General features: G+C 41.6%; 1 protein-coding gene across 5 annotated transcripts in view; it reads right to left on the bottom strand.

The window, feature by feature from the left end:
- The window catches only part of PLAGL1 (PLAG1 like zinc finger 1), a 44,755-nt gene that overhangs the window by 10,448 nt on the left and 18,363 nt on the right, over window positions 1-15,944 (bottom strand). For 2 of the 5 annotated variants that reach the window (XM_068184716.1, XM_068184717.1), the window contains exons 3-4: window positions 1,403-1,558; window positions 207-319 (exon numbers count right to left, since the gene is read on the bottom strand). In XM_068184716.1, coding sequence (XP_068040817.1) covers window positions 207-319; window positions 1,403-1,558 — 269 coding nt within the window. Of the gene's footprint in view, window positions 1-206; window positions 320-1,402; window positions 1,559-5,528; window positions 5,730-6,075; window positions 6,236-13,510; window positions 13,663-15,944 lie in introns of those variants that run through there. The other 3 variants (XM_068184718.1, XM_068184719.1, XM_068184720.1) reach the window with 3 other exon arrangements.

The following is a 15,944-nucleotide window of genomic DNA, read 5'->3' as shown; positions in this document are numbered from 1 at the left end:
ACTTCTAGAAAACACATTATACAGGAACATTTGGGTACTTCAGGTTATGCTGTACTGCCTAATAATGGGATTTACACTCATACTTACACATCAAAAGAACAAATAATGAACTAGATCAGATGGCAAAATGACTGATTAAAATACCTAAATAAGTATGAGCTGCTAAAGACACATATACACTCCATAGAAAGGCAGTGGACTTTTACCTGCAGAACTAGTCTGCTCTCATCATAGCAGGTCAGTTTTGTAGACAGTTGACCAACATAAGGGCCAAATTGTGTTCTCTTCTGTATTACTTTCTTTGCAAATACACCAAGGACTGTGAAGAAAACAAAGAGAAGTCTAATATTAGTACAGACATCACAACTATTTCTTGTATGCTTACAGATGTGAAAATGGAGATAAAATAGTGCAGAACACATGGATTCTTTTTCTAGAGAAATAAGCCCACTAAATAATTCTAAGGTGAAGAATCTAAAAAGGATGTAAATAGGTACTGTTTTTTTTTTTTTAATGGGAACTACATTGAATAAAAAGTACCAAAAATCCATGATGTTAAACTGAGGATGCAATACAAATGTGTTGATACTACTCAATCTACAAACTGATGTTATCATAGTCCTCTGCCTTTTGGCATAATTTTGGAGACTGTTCTCTCCCAATAAGAGTGGAGAGAATCTATAGAAACACAGTATTAGCCTCCTTAATCATTCCAGTTATTCCACTGCCAGATCAATGGAGTAATAATGTAATAGGCATCTTGTTATTGTATTATTACATTATCCTGTGTCTGAAAAGCAATTGAGGCAGGACTAATTTTACACAGGTAGCTGTGGAAAATTTGCACACTAAGAACACCATTCCTTTGTTCATGTTTGGGCATTCAAATTGCTTTGCTTCCAAAAGGAAACAACAGTCTTTCTGTAATATGAACTGAAAATGCAGCAAAAGGTAAATTACCCCACTGTGATCTCTTGAGTTTTCAGGGGGTGGATATGGGATGTCATTTACCATTTTGTTTCTGACCTTTCATTGAATACTCTTTCCTGTTTTGCATGCTTGGGGAAAAGAGAAAAACAGTAGTAGTGCGCGGCTGTTATTATTAGATACAAATTCAACATTCATTAAACTTGGATTGACTGAACAGAGCTAACTGGTTGCTCACAGCTAAATGTCACACCAGCTCTGGCTAATGTCCTGCCATCAGCTAATGTGTCTGTTACCAGAAATCAGTCATAAAAAACCAGTAGCTGACTGTGAGTTTTAGCTGTGCTCAGTTTTAGCTGAAAACAGTCTTCATAATGCTAATGCCCAATGATTATGCCTTGAGTTACTCATGAAAACAGGCCAGATTTTTTGCCTCCTTTTTCTCAAATGTGGGAAAAAGAGCTAAAATACTTACTCTGCTGGTTTCCAGCTCTCAGCTCCAACACTCGCAAAGTGAGGTAGTGAGGTAGGGTGAGGCGGGCTCGGCTGGGAATAACCCTATCTTTAGCCCTGATGAGTGGTCCGTGGAGTTTGCATTCTCCTATAAGGCTTTTACCGCAATCCTCACACCCTACAAATCCAGAAAAGGGAACCTGTTACTAAAAATGACATACTGCTTTCCAATTTAGTCTCTTCTAATTTTGTCATCTTGAGAACACATCTGGAATTACAAATACTTTTCTTCACATCAGTGTTCTACATTAGGTAGTGAAAATATTATCTGCAAGTCAAAACTAAACAAGGAAGGCTTAAAATAACACCTCCTGTTTGTGCATTCTCTCCTGAGCAAATTGGTGGGTCTTGACCTCCAAAGATTTATGTATGTGCTCATTTGGAGGTGTCACAAACGGTGTCTTTAGAGACTAAGATGGGAGCAGAACTGGACTTCACTGCATGCCCAGCTGTAAAGATGTATGTATTTATACAGAAATGTGGACAAAGTTGTTAGCAATAACCTAGGTAAGGTTGGTCCCTTCCAACCTTACCCATTCTTTGACTATGAAATTCTGAAATTTGCAAAGATCCAAGGAATCCAAGAAAGACTTTGTGTTTGCTGCACAGACCATTCTCAGTAGAAGACGAGACCCTCAGGGTACCATGAGAAATGAGTATGATGGGTCCTACAGCCCCAGCTCAGTTGACAGTCATGCAGGGGCAGCCTCCTTATAGGCCTCTCTGCCTGTGGAAGTAGGGAAAAGGGGCACACTGCATCTCCCAGCTGTTGGTTCCCAATAATGACATCTTCAGGCTGAACACACAGACCATCCAGAGAACTCATTAAAGAGAAATACATGTCTGCAAACTGACTTTCCCCCAGCGAGATATTTTTGGTTCTGTGCAGCTCAAACTGGTTGCCAGGGAAACTCATACAGAGCAGTGACAAAACTGAGCAATGAGACTTTCCAGCAGAAGGTCATCTCAGCACTGGTGTCACACAGGGCGATGGGAAAAAGGGGACTTCTTGCACAAAACCTTTTTATAAACAGCAGAAACCAAACCACTGAGCCAACAGTGCTTTATGACTGAGTTAAAAAGAAAAGCTGATATTGGTCATCCATGACTACCTCGTTTTGTTTTCCTTCTGAAAACTCTGCTGAGCAAGTCTATTCAGTAAGTGACAATACAGAGCAAAGGAGGGGAGCCAGAACAGCCAGGAGAGTCCAAGGGAGGACTGTAGCAGAGATTGGGGCAGGAGAGGTGAGGCTTCATCACAGACAGGGGCTTATAACCAAGGAGCATAAAGGGCTCAGGAGACACTTCCTGGCGAGACATCAGAGATAGTCTTTGAAAAAGGACAGTAGCACCAGAAATTATTCATATTCATATTCAGGGTACCTCAAAAAGGTTTCTGTTTGTAAACACAAGCGGGTACTTGACTAAATCATGCACCTTGAGAGTCTAGTCCAAAATCTCCCCAAATAAGCCTAAAGTATTCCATTCCTACCTATCTCTTTGGGCTCTCCATCAGCTCCAGCTGAGGAAATCGATAGACTTGTGTGTTTGTCAGGCTGCAGGCACTACAATAGTCAGTATTTTTCAACAATTTGTGGACCATGGAAGTTTTCTTCTTCCATGGCTCCCAGGCTGCACACCTGCACTGTGAATAGCTGAAAAATATTACTTATTTTTGCTAGTGCTACAGATAAAGAATATGCCCCCTACAACCATCACTTAAAATGCACAAAAAGCCCAACAATGTAGCTGCCAGGTAGATTTTTCTTGTTATACACTTGTTTATGTAACCAAAAGTCCTTCACAGATGGGCTGCAAGAAAATAAAAATATTTCCTTGGTGATTTAACTTCATTGGCTTTTAAATAAATTCACCCTTCTGAGGGCAACAAAATTATGAGGGCTTTCTGAGCTTGCCTGGAATAATAGTGACTTTGTCTCAAGTCAAACAGCTCCTGCTTGGAGAGTCATTGTATGCAAACAGCCGAAACACGTTACCAAAAGCAAAATGGAGACAAAGAACCGCTGTTAGAGGAAGGATGTGTCTAATCATAAAGTACACGACCTTATCAATCCATGCCATACCTCTGTAATTCATCACTAGCAAGCTCCTGAGCAAACCTTCCAGCTGCCCTGAGGCAATGCCCACCTCCGAGGCTCCAGGGTGGGCAGCTCCCAGGAAGGCTGGAAAGGGAAAGCAGGGGGAAAAGGGTTTCCCTTGAATCAGCTTCCAAATTCTGCAGTAGTGCTCCATTAGCTAACCCTCCTTGGTCCTCCAGATCCAAGACATAAGGTCTGAAATGATTCACACATGGGTAGTAGAGAGGCTTTCCTCTAAAATCAGGAACTGCTTTGCATCTAACTGGGTGTTGAGCAAGGGTCTCCAAGCTGAGCAGCCCCACAGACAGCTGCCTAGGCAGCACACCTCAGCAGCAGCACAAAGACATCCGCTAGCCCTGCACAAAACTACCTGCAGAGCTGGAAGCGTTATTAAGCACCTTGCTAGCATGGCCTGGGATTCTGACCTGGCATAGCTGCCCAGCACTTTGAAATACGAGATTATCACAGTTGGTTAGAGCATGGTGCTAACAATACCAAGGCTGTGGGTGCAGTCCCTGTAGACTTAAGAATTTGACTTGATCACAACTGTGGGTCCCTTCCAACTCAAGAATATTCTGCAATTCTGTGAAATATCCAGAGCTGTCCAACACTTGTTCTAAGGTTTTGTATGTTTCATTATATGGGTCATGAAGATAACTAGAATGACTTAAGCTATTTAATAACAGGCATACTGGAATTACATTTACTACACAGTATTTCTGACCCCACACCAACATGTTAGCACCCTGACTGCAAATTTATTGCATTCTAAAATTTGCCGGTGAACCAGAAAAACAGGATTGGAGCACTGCAAATAGAATAACTTTAGGGGCGACTGAAGGAAACTGAGATCTTTGTAATTTCTGTCCCCAAAACAGTGCAGAACTGTCAAGTTCACATTCTTCCTCAGAGACAATTGCAGGCCAAGTCATGATCCTTTGTGGTTCAATGTGAAATTACAGATGCCATTGGCAAAGGAATGTGCAAAGAGCCGCAGCACAGAGTTTGTAAAGCTCACACAGATTTTATGCCACTTTTTAACTTGGCTAATTAGGTAAAATATATTTTTTCAACAACAGCTTCAAAACACACTCTAACCTGTTCTGAAATAGGGTGCATCCAGCTATGGAAACAACATACACTTTGTCATATTAGCACTAGAAATGAAAAACACTTGGTCAGAAAAATCACTTTCTGCAAAGAAGATTTCTTCTGCTTTTTGCTAGGCACCTCGACGCTTTTTCAGTTTCCTTTATCCTTTAAATTTTATTTACACAGACAAAATTAAGGGGTTCGAGATCATGTGCAAACATGCAAGAAAAAGTAAAACCGCCACTAGTCCTCTGCTTTGTTGTGATTTAGATGAGTCTCGGCAACAAAAAGAAATAAAGAAGGTTTACAGGAGTTACAAGCTGTTAAAAACCAGATTGTGTCATTTACTACATCCTTAGAAAATCAATGCTATATTGTCCCCTAGAGGGTACTTCTTCATTCTTCCTCTGTCCTTGCAATGATTCTGAAAAATTTCCAAATAATGCCTTTTTGTCTGTCTGTAGATGACACTGCCCAAGCTAATAAATCTTGTACCTGTTAAGATTTTTATTTTGCTGGACCTCCCTGCAACAGTGGGGCGGCAGGCACACAGAAGAGCCCAGCCCTGGAGCAGGTGCAGACTCTGACCAGGTTGCGGGTGTGCAGCCACCACCTCAGTCGCAAGGACAAGGTGCTCACCCCTGCCAGCCACCGCTGGAGGGGCTAAGAGAAGGGTACATATCCCCGACACCCCTGCACCTGAATGCCTCTGCTCCCACTTCTCCCACATATTGGGAGGCACGGTTGGCAGCAGCCAACCCTTTGGCTTTCCCCTGCTCTTTGGGTCATACCAAAACTGAGACCCGCTGCCCGCAGGATGCACTCCCACCACATGAGCTGACTGGACACTGGTGGCTGGGCTCCCAGAGAGGAGAATGGGCTGTGAGTGTGGCTCACCTGTACTGGCCTCACCATGCTGGTGCTTCGCCCCAGTCCAGGTCTAGGTGACAGTTCTCCTTTGCTGCAGCCTATACAGCCTGACAGCCACGGCTGCCAGCCTGCCTCGTCCTTCAGACAGCTCTGGGGCCAGCCACGCTGCACTGGGACAAGCTCCCGCAGCCAACAGTAGCCAAGCTGGCACGGCAGCTTGGGCAAGCTGGACTTGAGCACAGTCAACAAACTGGTTTCCAAAACAGCAGCACGGCTGGAGCACTGTGCCACCCCCCCAGGCGCAAGCCCGCTCTCGGGGAGAGCTCATTAGTGTGGGCGAGGAGCCACGGGCTGCGGTTACACAGAGCCCTGCTGCACAGATAACGGGAGCTATACATAGCCGTACTAGGAACTGCAATCACTGTCCTGATAGCTCACACATGCCACCAGATCCTTAACCAGTCAGCAGCAGAACTCTGCTTCTTAAAACCAGTTTGCTAAAAACTAGATGCCTATCAGGACCTCCTCGCTGCGTTTTCTCCAACCCCTGCTTTCAAGTAAGACTTTACAGTACCTGAACGTTTCAGTGGGCCACAAGATGCCTGCGGTGCAATTATGTCCCCTGTGAAGGAAGAGGTAAATAATTTCTTTTCAACTGTCCACTTGGAGCAAATGCAGCCTGTGAGAAATGATCAGAGGCTGAGCAGACCTTGGCATTTGCTGTGCTGTTTTGCAGCATTAGAATTAGCTCCCATGTGCAGAGGGAACAAAGATCAGTGTACACAGCAGTTGAAATCCTAGCCTAATTACAATCATAAGATTTGCATAGCAAACAACAGTAATTTATTCCAGAGTAAAACTGTAGCACTCTGTTAGCCTTGTTCAGCCTTCACAGAGAGGAACACTGCAAAAACACCTTCTGGATATTTTCTGAAGTACGTTGCACATGCCAGTCTTGATTCTCTTAGTCAAATGTGCATGAGGATTTCCAGCCTGATGTTTGTTCTGCAGCACTCCGTGCTGGAAAATCTTGAAATCCTTGTGCTAAAATTTATTTGTCAAAAAATTCAAAGTACTCAATTAGCAAACAATTAATCACAAGTTATTTTCCCATTATTGTGGGCCACTGACACACATTTTCTCTGTAAAAAAGTTTATGGAAGAAGCATTATAGCCGAAGTTTGATGTGCAAAATGAAGCTTTTAAGTGATTAATAATTGATTCTCTTTATATTGAAGTAAAATAGAACTTGTCACCATTAACAGAATTCGGAATAATTTTGTTCAAATCCCATCAACTTCTGATTTTTTTAATGCTAAATTGTCTACAGATTGATCTTTACTTGTTAACTGGAAAAACTGATCCCTAGTCCAGCATCAAAATAGGTGAACATTTTCTCAATGTCTCCTTTTCATGTCTTTTCTATGCCATACACCAAAACCTTGTATTAGCAGAGACGTAGAACTGCTCAGCTCTGCATTGAAAAAAAGAAAAAATACATAAATCAAGAAACCCCACTACAGGCTGACTTTGCAATCATAATCATTCACCTGGATAAAGAATGAAAACTTGCACTTCTGTGCATGACACTGTATTATTTGGGAAGCAGTTACAGTGTTTTCCATAATCCTGCACCCAAAATAACACCAACCTGACAAGGAAGGGGAAAAAAAAGGCACATTTACTCCTGTGTACTTAAGAGGGAAACTTTAGATTTCAAGCAGAGAGTTCCCCTGTCTTAGACACACGGAAACCCTGAAGCCTTGCAGCCTCTGCCTGGTGGCATCAGCACAGAAACTGTGGACATGCTGCTGGGGCAATATTGGCCCCATACCAATGCCTGGTGCTGCCATGGCAAGGCTTTCTGGTGAGAGGACAGGAGCTCCTGAGACACAGATGAAGGGTGAGGAGGAGTCCTGATCCTGCTCAGGCATTAGTGGCACCCTGCACGCAAATGCCTACTGTTCTTGGGGCCCCCTCCCTGGGAAGGAGAACAGTAGGTGGTTTGCAAACATCCCAGAAATCATTCTGAACATTAAACATATTCATGGGAACATGACCTCACTCTACTAAAATACAAAACTTTAAAAATGAGTTACTATATTTGGAGACAGAAACAGAGAAAGAGAACAGCAAACATGCCTTACTGCCACCCCACCCCATACATTCAGTCAGACCGGCAGGTCAAGCCGATTCCCTAAAACCCAGCACTGCAGGTAAACCTGGCCCTCAAGCACCCAGCCACTGATTTGCTTTGACACCTTCCCTCACCTCACCTCCATCCTCCCTGTGGTTGTCTTTGTTCCCAAGAAGAATAAAGATCTGGAAGAAGAGTACAGCCTTGGGTTTTCAGCAGTGAGAGATCATCTGTCAAGGCACCTGCTCCTTCCTCATAGCAGTATGATCCTGACCAGCTGTTCTTATGGAAGAATGCCTCTAGAAGGGTGGCTCAGCACTTATCTGACTGTAAAGAAACCTAACAGAAAGCATGTGTGCATTTTTCTGGCAGACAAAAGTTCCAATATTCTTCCAAACTGCAGAACTATTTGTTATACAAACACATACAACATAACAAACACTCTGATTCATTACTTGTTCCTAATAGGGAGTCATGACGATAATCAAGCTCATCTGGGAACAGTACGTCTTTCACCTGGTGGCCACAAAATACTACAACACGCATAGCCCAAGAGGAATTTAAACAGCTTTCAGTAAAAAATCAGTCTCACACCAATCCCAATGAGGCTTTCTACCGCGCGCATTCTGTCTAGCAAATCTGAGGAGCAAAACACCTAGAGAAACCTCAAGGAGCACAGCTGGGCTATGGAATTCAGCAGTTTCAGCATGTTCCCATGAAGGCTGTGCAGCAAAAGCACACCTGTGCTCTGCTGTATCTTACAAGCTCCACAGAAAAAAGTTACCTTCACTGTCTGAACACCTGAAAGGCAGTAACTTACACATCTTTCCTACAAAACTAAAGGAGAAAAAAGCCCCAACAAACCAAACAGGAGGGAAAGTATGTAGGTGCAAACTTCAGTGCAGTCTGATCAACTAGTTTATCAAAGTTCTTGGTATGTTCATTCATCTAAAAATGACCTAAGGTCAAAAAATTCATTGATTGATTGAAAGCTAATTTTAAAAATAATCATTTTCTGGTTATTCTTGGGATAAAACTTACCTGTCACATTTCCAGTACACCACATGGGGTTTGGTTGTTATCAGAACCTATATACATAAATGAGCACAGTTCAAGTGAAGTCACCTCCCATAGTTTACATGTATTAGCCTCTAATCAGTGCAAACAAAGAGACTTCTCTTTCTGCTGAAAGCTGAGCACTTTTCAAACAATCATATTGAAAAATGCAGTTGGATTTTCTAGGGATTTTTTTTTCCTTCTCTTCCTCCACTGTCTTGGCATGAAGTCATATAAAATTAGATCCAGAAACAGGGAAGGAGGTTAACAGCAAATTTACAGAAATAACTACTACTTTTTATGAGAAAGAACCTAAGTCAGCATAGCACGGTCCTATGAAATGCCCAGCAAAAAGCTGTCTGAGAGGGAAGATTTTCTGTTGCACTCTGCCCATCTTCCCCAGCAGCCAGCAGCAGTCCAACCTGGTGCAAGGCTCTGGCTCCTTGTCTGTGACACCTTCTGCTTGCTTTAGGTCTTCACTAGCATTGTCCAAACTGTGCTGCTTCTATACGGCAGACAGCAAGACTAAAATCCCCCTGCCACAGAAACACAGACAGCCACCAAGAGAGTCATATTCAAACTGCTCATAGGCACCTTGTGGCTCCTGGACCACATGTTGGACCCCCTAATCTGCATCTCCCACATCACAAATTCTACCTACCATAGCAGAAGCCTTTTATGTATCTCAAGCACTTTCCTTCTGGAGAAATTTTTAGCAGGACAGTTGATTTATTTTAGTGTGAGACATTTTAGTGGAAAATGTGAATGGTACTGTGGCAGTTCAACACAGACACCAGAATCTTCCATCTTTGTAATAGCAGAAAATATCCCGCACAATACATATTCCTAAATGCACAGATGTATAAATATGCATGCACACAGCCACACACACACCACATTAAGTGCATTAATACTGTCAGCAGTTTTATTGATGGCAGGTCAACACCATGGTTTCAATTCTGATAAAGGAAGTGCAGCAATTATAATGACTAAAGCTTAGTATCGATTAGTTGAAATATTTCCAAGCCTTGCAACATTCCCTTAAAAGGGAACCTTAGACTGGGTCTCTTGCTCCTTCATTGAACTTGGTTGTTACTGGCCACCAAATCCAGATGTTGTGTTGAAGAGACTGGTGGAAAACTTGGTGAAAAAAACTAACTCTCCTAAGGAAACCAGCCCAAATCAATCCCTCATTTCCCACTGGTGACTTTCAACATGGACATGTGGAAACTTTACCAGCCAAGACACTAGCAGCTGGCATATATTTCCAGCTGCTGACTGGAAGAAAGAACCAGGCAGGTAGACACACTTTGGAGCAGGTGACATGACTTTACTATAGAATGCAAAGAGGAAGCATGGCATGCAGCGCGAAGAGATAGCATACTCATCCTGTGGCTGCAGAACCTGATGTCTTTAGAGGCACATAGAACAACATGAAGCAAGTACAGCTTCTGGGAATCAAAGTGCAGTGTTTGCACCCCAGGACCCACTTCTGCAGGTATTAGTCTGTGCACATGACTCCACTGATGTGCAAGTAGCCACATTATGAAAGAAAGAAGTCTATGTGGAGAAGTGAATACATAGACACTTAGGACTGGTCATGCTAGTCTCACGCTGAGACCTTGGAGTCCTGAAAGAACACTCCAGTCCATATTACATTCAGTGGAAGGTATTAATAAAACTGGAAAATGAGTTAACTTCCTCAGTGAGCCATCCAAACTTCCTGCTGATATTCCCACTCACCCAAGAGAAAAAAAAGTTTGTTTGTTTTTTTTTTTTAGCAACGAACCCTAAAGTGTATCTCTAAAATACCAAAATGAAGGAGTCATCTTTTAAAAGCATTGGCTTTTGTAAATGAAGGGTCATTAACAGCTTAGCAGAACAGCTTTAGTTCTTACTATGCATCCACTTCATAACAGACAAACTTCTGTTATTCCTTGCTTCATTTCCAACACGAAAAGCATGGTTGATTCCCAGCCTCTCTGGGAACAAAATGGGTAGGAGACTCTCATCCTTAGCCTTTATGACCCTGTTAAATTATTCTTCTCTTTTAAGGCATGAAGTAATTTCTTTAAAAAAACTACATAGGCATTGGGAAGGTCTACTGCTGAACAGACACAAAAATTTATTTCTGTGAAAAAATACTCACATGTGCAAGTATCTGTGTTTCCATTCATTCATTTCCTTTTCCTAAGATCCAACATTTTTTTCCCTACAAAAATATTTTTATGGGGAACCATATGATAATTAGCTAATGTCTTCACTGATACTGTAATAAAGAAATTACATCTACCTGCATTGCTTTAACAGATTGATTTTAAAAGGCTAATAAGATTGACAACAACAAATTAGACAGCAGTATAGTACATTTTGCTCACAATAACTATTCTCCTGAGGCATAACGATAGCCCTGTAAGACACAGAAATACAAAGTACACGATTATAGATTATTATAAGAGAACTGCATGAGAGTTGCAAAAATTTGTGAGTTTAAAAAAATTGCAGGTTTTTTCTATAGATTAAGCTCTCAACTCAGATTACAAAGTATCTCCATACAGCTCTATTTTTCTGCTGACAGTAATCTCAGTTAGAGATCAAATAAAATTCAAACACTTTTTATGGATTTCTGATTAATCTGTAGGTTTTTTTTAATTATTTGCAAAAGTCACACACACACACACACAAAGAAATTCTTACATTAATCTAAGAAGCAATCTTGCAATGCAAAGTTGCAAAGAATTTGTTCCTGTTTTCATACTTTCCTAGCTTGAAGAACAAGATGAACAGATGGTAAAGGGATCACCTTGGGGGAAATGCACCATTCCTCAGATACATATTTATATAACTCTGGTTATTTAACATACATATTTACTTAAAGCTGTGTATGATTACATATCTCACCTTGTATTTGGTATATTTTACCCTGTTGGTTAGAAATCAAATATTTTATACTTCTTCCACTTCAACACTGCCAATAGATCAAAACAATTTCATATTTTATAAAGACATTAGACGAGGCAAAGGGACAACTGTCCTGCCAGAACATCCCTACACACCTCCCCACTCACATCTGCCTAAGCACCTTCCAGTCCAGTAAGTTAAACATAACACACTCTGCCTTGTCTTATCGCCAGAGGAACAGGGAACAAGTGCCACCTTCTGTGTCACACATGAATCATCCACTTTCTTCCCCATTACACCAACTAAAAGAGCCCCGATCAACTGAGCTTTCCGCAACTGCGATTCTTTTCTATTTGCACCATTACAAGTACCCAGGAACCCTCACTGGTCAACGTTTTCATAATGCGTCTAGATTACAGCACTAAAAGGACCTACAAATATATTTCCTGTCCAACTTAAAGGTTAACTTTATATTAGCTTTGGCTTTACATTTTAATGGCTTCCAATGCCTATCATGCATAAATACACTTACGTGAGGTCAAAAAACAGTCTTGATACATTTGGATAACAATAATGACAACAGAGCCCACAAACTTTGATATCTACCTACTTGAGTTCAGTGTTTTCACAAAATCTTAGTCAAAATTACAAATGCATTTGCTTTTTTTTGCTTTTTCTCTCTGAAAATCTTGGAAACTTAACAGCAGAAGCTACAAGCAAACATGTTGATGCTCTACAGTTAAGCAATGTATTTCATTTTAAGGATCACAAAGTAATCTAAAGAAAGCATGTTTGCATATGGAGCCTAAATTCTTCCAAGAAAAACAGATAAGTTATCTGCTGGGAAAAGCACAAAATGCAACAAAATTAGTAAGACTACTAGCTCAAAATCACTCAAAGAAAGAAGGCCAGACTGAGGAACACAAACTATTCCAACAAAACATGAAACTTCCCAAGCACTTCTCTCAAAATGAGGGGACTACTTGAGACTTTTCAAACTACTGCACCCATGCACAGACACTTTTAATGGGGTTTGCAACAAAAACACAGCAATTCCTACTGCCATGTAAGAACAAGGCTGCATGGCGGCAACTACTCTGTTCTGAGCTTGCCCTTACACTTAAAATAACAAAGGAAGAAATTACATTACTTAATGTTTTTCCTGCTATCGTTAAGTGGGCCACACCTGGAAATTGTAGCTGCACCAGCCCAGAAATCTTTTCCTTCAGTCACCACAGAAACTAATGCAAAAACTCTGGCAATTTGTTCTCCTGTTTTCAGTAGAAAATTTACATATGAATTACACACCAAATGCCCTTGGTCTAATAAACAGTTCTGGACTCACACAATGAAAATACTGCTTCTTCCTTATCATCCTTCTCTTGCTATTCTTTTCTGTCTTTACAAAAAACCATGTACACCTAAAGCCAGCAGCAAGCGTTGTGGTGAGTCTACCTCTTGCCTGGAGTCCATGCATGGAAACAGAGGTTTGGAAACATATCCTCACATTTCAAAGGATTTTGAGATTCCCAGATTTTCTGCCAGACGGGCCCTCTTGTTAGTCACTGCCTTGTGTATAAGTATTGACACAGAAGTCTGTACCAGTTAAGAAATCATCTGATGCAACTCAGCTGATTTTCAAAGGTATAAAAAATCGCATATCATAGCTTACATGAATGATTGATGTTCAGGATTTGACTGGAAGACCCGAATACTGATTTTCTATTACATTTCATATTCATTAATCACCATTAGATAAAGAACAAATTAATTCACACAGAGGCTAGAAACAGCACAAGAGTTACTAGGTATTTCCCATGACAGAATACAACTCAAACATTGGTTTTGCACTCAAGAACAGAACTGCAAACATTTCATAATCGCACTACATATGGGAAATCAAAATAAACCTTACCTTATTTTAAATGGCAATTTCAGTAAAAAGTCAGGCTATGCTAGTACAGGGTGTAAGGAACCATGTCATCCTCCTTCGGCAGACTTTTCCAAATGCCCCTGTATTCAACTAAGTCTAACTCCTCTCTGTTTTGTTTCCCCAGGAGGACCCATTCAGGACCATGTGCTCCTTTTCAGCTGTCAATAAACAGAAGCAGTGAATTCCTCAGCGCTTCACAAAGCTAGTTAGGCATAGCCATTCATTTCTTCAGGAAAACAGGGCATTGATTTCAGCAAATTCCCAGGGAGCAGCTACAACAAAGAGATCAAAGACCCACCTCCTTTCCTGCCTGGCTTTGACCGGCTGGGCTGAGAGGAGCAGCAACAGGTTTCCCGAAGAATGGGCTCTATCCCCACCGACCACTGCACGCTCCATTCACACCCATCGCCTTCCTACATTCCTGGGACAGCCCCCGGCGCTAACCGTGACAAACCCTTACATTCAGGCAGCATAATATACTGCACACTAGTTCATCCAAGGATAAAAAGAAAAACAAGCTTCCAAGCTTCCAAGGGAAGTCTGCTGCTTCCCTGACCAGCCGAACCTCAGTAGCTGACAGACTTTTCATAAATGTCTTTTTTTTTTCTTAGCTCCTCCATATAAACCAGAGAAATGTTTGCTACCTCAAATTCATTGTGCTGAAACTTCTCTGGAATGTTGGCTTTTCTGATTTATTTCTACAAGCTTGAAGACTTAGCTGCTGGAGTTTGAGGTCTAGATGCAGCAGCCCTTGTATTGTGCAACCATGATATTTTCTTTGTGCAATTTGCCCTAGACTGCAGTGGGGTTTTTTCTAAGGAATTTAAGGGGGTTTGTTCCAGTTTGGTTAGAATTTTTACTTTTTTTTTCATTATACATCTTGTCTTCATTACTGTAATCTGGAACAAGATTTTTAATGCTAAAATTTTACCTTGTATTGAACCAAGCACTAGCAAAAGACAATGTCATGGTCAAGCTTAAGGACTGCTGGTTAGGCTACACGTCTACTGCTAAACACTAAGATCCTGGTGCTGAGACCACCTGGAACCAGTTCCACAAGTCTAAATGCTCCTCATCTCCTTCTCTTTCCCCCCACAAACAGTTTGGTTATATCCAAATTCCTTAACTGGAATACAGTCTGGTAGATACTATCCCTCACACACACCCTAGTGTTTGTTGCTTGTTAGTATATGCTAGTACTGAGCTCACAGGCTGGCTCTGAAATATTTATTTATATACAGACAGACATAAAGATCCAAAGTCAGTTCACACCTGTATAGATTTGCCATGTCATTCTTTAGCATTCTCCTGTGCACTGACGTTTTACCAAGGCACTCCCCGGATGTCACAAACACCCACCAGCTGGAACCTGGAGAGATCCCTCAGCACTGGCACTGCCTCCGGGCCACTGACACATCTCCAAGGGAGGAGGCAAATGTCTATCCCACTACCATAAGCAAGTATCACAGGACCTGGCATAGCACAAGCAGTACAATACTGAGAAGACCAGGGACAGCTGGTAGGGATGACAGCTCACTGCACAGAAGACAGCTGAGAACACAAGGAAATACACAGCTGCAGAATTACTGAAGTTGCAGGAGACCTGTTATGATCAACTACCTGAGACTCTTGCTGAATGCAGGCCCTTTAATAGCATTACCCAGGACCTTGTCAAGCCGTATCTCGAATACTCCCAGTGAGGGCAACTCCACCACTTCCCTGGGCAACCTATTCCAATGTTTGATTGATTCTCCCATTGAAAATGCCCCTTGCATGCACAAGCACCTCCCCTAAAGCAACTTGTGGCCTTCGCTTCTTGTCCTGTCACACTGCATGCCTGGGGAAAGGCTGCTTCCACCTCCTTTTCCATAACCACCATTTTTGCACTGAAAGACCATAACTAGATCCCCTTGAGCCTTCTCTTCTTCGAGCAGAACCTACCCAACTCCTTCAGCCTCTGCTCAGGTGACAACTTCTCTAACTCCCTGATCATTAGGGGGAACATGAGAAAGGCACTGTTGCTGAGCTGAAAAAAAAAAGAGCTCATAAAAATTGCTAAAACAGAGAAACATCTGAGTACAGCTCAGGAGTCTTGACCATGACCCCTACGCAGTCACCCTGCCCTCTGTGTTCTTTAATATTTCACTCTTGATAATAGTTTTGCCTGTTGAATACAGTACAGTCAGGCATATTACATTCCTTATTTTAGAGTTCTCTCTGTATCTAAATGGCATTTAAGCATGCCCCGAAATTGCCATTTCACAGAAGAAACTAAAAAAATGCATTTCAACAAATAACATGATCTCTAGATATAATTGCTATCTTCCATTAAGCCACTGATGGTTTTATATTTATTAACTGATTGCACTTATCAATGAAAAAAAAAACCCAATCTTGTTTTCCTTGTTCCTCTAAG

The sequence above is a fragment of the Anomalospiza imberbis genome, chromosome 3, assembly GCF_031753505.1.
Source record: "Anomalospiza imberbis isolate Cuckoo-Finch-1a 21T00152 chromosome 3, ASM3175350v1, whole genome shotgun sequence".
In the NCBI taxonomy this organism is placed as follows: Eukaryota; Metazoa; Chordata; class Aves; order Passeriformes; family Viduidae; genus Anomalospiza; species Anomalospiza imberbis.
This window is presented reverse-complemented; position numbering and strand designations above follow the sequence as displayed.